This window comes from Pinus tabuliformis, chromosome 5_1, assembly GCF_031772625.1.
Source record: "Pinus tabuliformis cultivar Carrire ecotype Pingquan chromosome 5_1, CPIR1, whole genome shotgun sequence".
Classification (NCBI taxonomy): Eukaryota; Viridiplantae; Streptophyta; class Pinopsida; order Pinales; family Pinaceae; genus Pinus; species Pinus tabuliformis.
The window spans coordinates 340661364-340668219 of NC_142305.1; the positions used below are offsets into that span (position 1 = coordinate 340661364).

A 6856-nucleotide genomic window follows, 5' to 3' on the forward strand; every position below is an offset into this window, starting at 1 on the left:
GGAAGAGTGTTAAGATGCTAAAGGGCAGAGCATGAAGAGGAGGGGTGAGTGTGGTAAGGGGTTAATAGCGAGAGGTAGGGGAACAGAGGGCGGAAAAGATGAAGGATGGTAGGGTTGGTGAGAAAGGGAGGGTCCTTTTTAATCAATGGGGGTGAGAAGGGAGGTCCAATTTCTGCTAATTTCCAAGCCTCCATCCCTATTGAGGTTATGTGGGTGTTTTATGATTTCAAGGGCCTCACGGACTTTCCGCTTAAAATGGTGTTTTTCATTGGCAATGACCTTTGTGTCTTCAAGGCATATATGGTGGTTAGTCTTGCCTGCATGCTCAGCTAAAGCTGAAGAACGAGTTCTCTCATTTCAGATATCTGCACCATGCTCTTTGAGCCTGATCTTGACTGACCTGCCTGTTTCCCCAATGTAGTGTTCTCCACAAGAACAGTTGATCATATAAACACCTTTCTGTTGGAGTTGCTCCTGGTTGTCCTTGACAGATTTCATTCTTTGTTTGATAGTTGTCATGGGTTTGAATGAAGTTTTGATATCCTTCTTTATGAGAACTTTAGCTAGCTTGTCAGTGACTCCCTGAATATACAGAAGGTAGGGATTAGTAGTTGGGGGGTTATTTGATTTATCTTTTTTGTTATCGGATTTGGCTTTCTGAGTGACCTTGAAGATGTCTTTATTATTGTATCCTAAGCTAGTAAATGTTTTCCTTTTGTAGATAATCTCCTCCTCGATGTGGATCTCATTTGATAGTCTACATGCTCTAGTGAAGAGGGTTTGAAGAACACCCATTTTTTGAGCTGGGTGGTGGTGTGAAGCGACATGTAGGTAATTGTCAGTATGCACCTTATTTCTGAACACTTTGTGTCCTATGGAGCCATCCTTGTTTCTCATGAGTAGGATATCAAGGAATGTGATGCAATTATTTTCCTCAGCCTCCATTGTAAACTTGATGTCATCAGACATGTTATTGAGATGGTTTAAAAAGTTTTTAATTTCTTTGTCCCCATGAGGTCAATCAACACTGGTGTCGTCCACAAACCTGATCCAAAACTTAGGTATGGGTATGTGTCAAGAGCTTTATTTTCAAATTTTTCCATGAAGAGATCGGCTACAATAGGAGAAAGAGGTGATCCAATAGCTACTCTTGATGTTTTCTCAAAGATTTCCCCTTGAGAGGTGAAGAAAGTGGAACGTAGACAGATTTCAGCCAACTTTTCAGTTTGGGGGTCTGCCACTTCTTTTACCACTTGGATTACTTCATCTAATTTAACAATTGTTCCTTTTATACCTTCAAATTGAGGCATCCTCCTATATATATGATATGTTGGATACATTTCCTAGTGGATCTAAGGGCCACTGAGCTATTTCAATCTCCTTCGATGACTTGTCCATCATTTGTTCTGTCGAATTGTCAAAAATTGTGTTGGGGCCACCTAGGTTGTCCCATGTCAGCATACACCATTGTTTCTTCTTGATGATCCTATCTGACATAACTCAATAACTTCAAACTATGCCTTGGAATCTAATCCATCTCAATTTATCCAATGACAACTTTGTCCACTTGTCTCAATTGACCCAATCATCTCAAGGGAACTTGACTTGTTTGAGTCTACATGATTATGCCAATTTTACTAAGTTTATCCAAATACACTTAAGTGCTCGCAAAAAATTAAGTGGATGTGCATCCAGAAATGTTTACTTGATGAGTGTGCATATGTTTGCATTCCAAGATAGCTTGTGCCTGAAGGCATTTCAATTTCTTATTATAACCCCCAAGTCTATTCTTATAATGTTTAGGCACCCAAGTCATCAAGCCTTTTTATTTCTTTTATTTTGTTTGTCATGACAAATGCATGTCTATAGGCAATGTTTCCTACAACAATATTCTTTTCTTTTGGACAAGTTCTTTTCCAGGCTTCTTTTGGTGCGTTCGACTTAGTTCCAATTACTACAGTTCATAAGCCATATTTGTTTGTAGGGGTTCTTGATTTTGTCTATGATGCACCTTACTAATGGGCCAAGGTGCCCAACTTGTTTGATGTGCACCTTGTTAATAGGGAAAGGACTTTAAATGTTGAATGTGCACCTTGCCAATGGGCCAAGGCACCCAAGGCCAATTCATCTAAGCCTCATCTATTTGATGTCTCCATGTATGCAATCCATGACCACTAAGGAGATCATGTGGAGGCAGTGTCACACACCACTCAAGGCATAGGCCTTATAGAGATATTCTAACAAAAAAGAAAAGAAAAGAGTGGAAAGAAATTAAAACTCTATAAAACTTATATAGCATATGAAGAAAAAAAACAAAATCAATAATGTGTTAGTAATTTATGGTTTTGTTTTGTTCATTAAGACAAAAATTAGATTCATACTTGTAATCCTTTTATGAATATTTATATTTAACATAACACTTATAAGTTGGTGTAACTTAAATTGAGATTTAGAATCAAATCTTGCACCTACCATTATCAAGCATTATCATAGGTTATTTACCCATATATTTTAATTTAACAAAAACCTAAACATTACATGAGAGAGCCAGCCACCTATTTTTTCAAATCTTTTCATAATTTGCTAAATATATTTTTTATAATTGAACACATTATACTCCTAACAAATTTAGAAACAAAGACTTTCTAGACAAAATTCTTGTAAAAATATGAAAATCTAACTTTCACCATAATTCCAACCGGACTTTAAAAAAATATTAAAACCACGAAATTTTAAAAAACAACGAATAAGCAGGTTTGTTTAACGCTCTCACAATATTTCTTAATCAAGCTGTCATACCCATCGGAAAACGTTGACCGCATGTGTAGGCAGTGCCTAACCAGTGTATCATAGGGTATTCAATGTGCCGGGAGATGCAGGGGAGATAGCCCGCTAACACGCGAATTCTCATTTCTTATTTACTGACGAGTTTCCGAATTCCCGTGTTAGCAGGCTATCTCCCCTGCATCTCCCGGGACATTAAATACCATATCGTATGCTGATTAAGCGCTGCCGCATGTGTATACCGTAAGCGGGTCATCCGCACATGGGGGATGTAGAATTGCGAAAGTTTTACCGTCATTGACGACTCGGTAGGCGCTTCTTATTTTTCGAGAAGTCTGACCATTATGGAACTGACACTCGTAGAAAGGATGCAGGGATGATAGGTGAAATTTAAGCCTCTACTTTCGCTTCCGCCTCTACTTTTTCTCTTATGGATGACCAAAGGTTTTTGCTTATCCTTATCTTCTCCTTAATAAATATTTTCTATTGTATACCGTTGATTGTTCGTATTTGTTTTTCCGAAAACTATATATGAAATTTTAATTTATCTTAAATGGATGGTTTGCCGACGTGGAGAACTTGATAATGACGAGATATTGATAGGTGAGGTGAATGGGAGGGGCGGGGAGGTGAATTTTTTAGTTAGAAGCTTTTTCATATCGGTCAAAAGGTTACCCGTGGAATCTTTAATCATTTTTCAAATTTGTAGTTTTTAGTCATTTTGACTTTAAGTGCAATTTTCAATTTATATTTCCCATCAATATGATTTTCAAATTTTATTGTCAAGTCATAGATAGATTGATTTTCAAATATTATGGTGAAATATCTCCCTTGTCATTGCACAGATAGAGTGCTTGTTCTTTCTTATTTAGAAAAAACGAAAAAAATCAAAATTTTCTTCCAATGATGTTTAGAGAACTAGTGAAGTTTTCGCATTCCAAAGAGAGAGGCAGAGAAGTTTTCGAATTCTAAAGAGCGGCAAGAAGCCGTCCAAGTTAAAGCATCAAGGTACAAGATAAATTCAACTTAAAGCACAAAGGTACATGATAAAACCACCAAGCACCTCTTCTGGTTTTGCGTGTGTTTAATGATTTTGTTGCTGGAAGGCACGATATCGGAAACGCTCGGCTGTGTGTTTAATGATATTGTTGCTGGAATTCACGATATCGGAAAAGCTCGGCGGTGGGTTTCATGATTTTGTCGCTGAAAGTTATGGGGTTGATGTCGTTGATTTTATGACGTTGAGTGGATTCCGTTAGTAAAAATGCCGAATATAGCCTTGCATTGGTCGTGGTGGGCAATGGTTTAGGTTTTTAAAATGTTATTTTAAATGGTTACTTGTGTTATTAGGTTTTATTTTTATTTTTACTTATAATGATTTTTCTATCACTTAAAAAAATAAGTGTTTTTATTAATTTTATTTGTTGTAGATATAAAATAATTTTTTAGTTAATATATTTTTTTGTATATTGATTTGGTAAATTTTTTAATTCTAACTTGATCATAAAATATAGTTCAACTAAGTAATATACATCTCTTTTATATTAAGATATATAAAAAAGGGAAAGACCCATGAAGATCGTTAGGGTTTTTTCTAGCGTTGCATCCTTTGCAGTGGCCATCAAGCTTCATATTATCATTGAGGCTTTAGAAAACCATGCATTTGGAAAGCACTTGTATCGGTGGGAGGCTACTACAACCATAGTTACAAAGTATGTGTAGATTGTGGGGCTTCAGTGGTATGTTCATAGTCCTCCAAGCCAAAGCTCGCATTTGAAGATTTAATGGTTTTTGGCTCAAGTACGAAGATCTACCTCAGTGGATCTTCTCAAATTGGACAAATAAATGTGATATTTACCTATTCTCAAAAAGATTTTGTGTGTTATGCTTTGACAATTAAGAAGTTCTGAACTTTATTTTAAAAGAGGGACCATGGTTTTGGGAAGGGTGGGCCTCTTCGTAACCCATGGTTTCTAGAATTTGATGCTACAACAATGGTGGTTACGAAGATGCCAGTATGGGTGAGACTTCACAACCTCCCTCTCCCTTTTTGGCATCACCAAGTTTTAGAAGGTATCAGAAACACATTGGGGAGGTTTCTAAAGATAGATAAAAAAAAAGGAAAAAGGCATTTCTACCTTTGCGAGGATATGCATGGAAATATATCTTAGTAAAGGCCTACCAGATCACATTCATGTGGTTCATAAATATTTTAAGTGGACCCAATTGCCAGAATTTGAAAATGCGTCTTTCAAGTGTCATATGTGTTTAAGTGGACTCAATTGTTAGACTTTGAAAATACGGCTTTCAAGTGTCATATTTTTCTCCAGACAACATATTTTGCAGAATAAGTGTCCACAAGCAAAAAAAATGGCAAAGGAGAGACCTCCAAAGTCAAAAGGGTAGCAGTTTCCAGATTCATCTCTTACAAATGACGAAGACGAAGAAATGTACGAGATTCATCAAACAGAGGAAGAACAAAATAAACAAGTTTCCCAATTGGAGGAGGATGAAAAGAAGACTAAGGAATTCGAAGGATAAGCCAAGAAAGGCAATGAGTTAGCAATGATCTGGGCTCTAGAAAAGAAACATGAAGAAACAAGTTACTGTCAAGGAGTGGAAGAAACAGGAAGAAACAAGTTTCAGTTAAGGAGTGGTTGGAACAAAACAAACACATACATCTCAGAGTTCATACTCATATAAAGAAGTGGTCTCAAAGTCAAAGAGAGAAGAAATGACAATAGTTATTTCCATCCCAACCTCTAGGTTTGGCAAAAACTTCAGAAGAGGAAAAGTAAAAATGAGAATCTCAATTTAGCTGGGTATGTAACACCCTACTCCCAGATCTACCCGAGTAACTGGCCAACCGGGGTAAACATGTGACGAGAGGCCACTATGATGGGATTCAACCTCCTATGTAACCTTAAGGAAGTGGAATCGATGGAAACATAACACGCAAACCTTCCACATCAGTAACATGACTCCTAGGAACCATCCCAACCTCTCAGATAACCATCCCCTGGGTCCCACTAAGGTTTTAGACCAATTAACCCTCGAACGCTCCCATGATATGGGCATGCATGCGTCTAGAAGGGTCTCGACACTCCCACAGCATGGTATGCTAGTGTCTAGGGACTATTTTTCTCAGTGTTATGCCAGTGTCCTCGAGATTTGAACCACTTTTTTAGGCCCAAAGGCTAGGTCACTACCCAGAATTAAATGACACCTTCATAACAAAAAGATAACAAGGAAATGTTGATACAAATGTAATTACTTGAACAAGGGCTTGAATGGACCCCTACTAGCCATGACATGAATTTCATTAAACATATCACAAATATGTAATCTACAGGTGCAAACAACAAATTTAAGCATAGGGGTCTCATACTTATCTGAGAATCGCTAAGAAGCATTGTTCCATTATATCAGTTGCTGCATTATCATCTATTAGGTCATAGATACATTGTTCATTCATTTACCAAACAAAACATGAGGAAGGCCATACATCATCATTGTCATAATACATGCTTATAACCAGCATAACAACAACATGAAAATTAAGGATACATCAGCCATAAAATCTACATTTAAACAAGTATATTTATAGATAAGATATCAAGGCAAGAGCCTCTCATTGATGAATGCAAAATCCAACTCAGGATGGGACCATCACATTCCACCCAACCATAGAATGGCTGAGCCAAATCTCTCTTCATCCATTCACCCCCATGCCATATTCCAAGCGTTAATGTGGGATTCAAAGCAAAATAACCAACCAGGGCATCCTGAGGCTAAACCACCTCATCCTCATCAATAGAAACCAGGCTTTATGGTAATCCCCACTAGATTACTAGGACAACAAAATAGAAATTTAATAACAGGCTTTACCATGATCTCCACCAACTCACTAGGCCAAAACAAACATGGATGCCACTGAATTTCTCCACCTACACCGTGAGGAATTTTCCTCTCTCCTAGTCTCTTATGATTTACCACAATCCACGGTCTGATCTAAGGATTACTAGGCCCTAAACCTAAAAACCACCTTCTAGGATTTACCGTATATCCTGCC

General features: G+C 37.4%; 1 protein-coding gene across 1 annotated transcript; it reads right to left on the reverse strand.

The window, feature by feature from the left end:
* Positions 1-357: 357 nt before the first annotated feature.
* Positions 358-795, reverse strand: LOC149164834 (uncharacterized). The gene has a single exon (XM_089429621.1). The coding sequence runs from the start codon at positions 793-795 to the stop codon at positions 358-360; it is 438 nt and encodes a 145-aa protein (XP_089285747.1).
* Positions 796-6856: the final 6061 nt, after the last annotated feature.

Excerpts from the sequence above, each read along its gene's own strand:
- LOC149164834 (XM_089429621.1), bottom strand. The coding sequence starts at position 795 with ATGGGTGTTCTTCAAACCCTCTTCACTAGAGCATGTAGACTATCAAAT.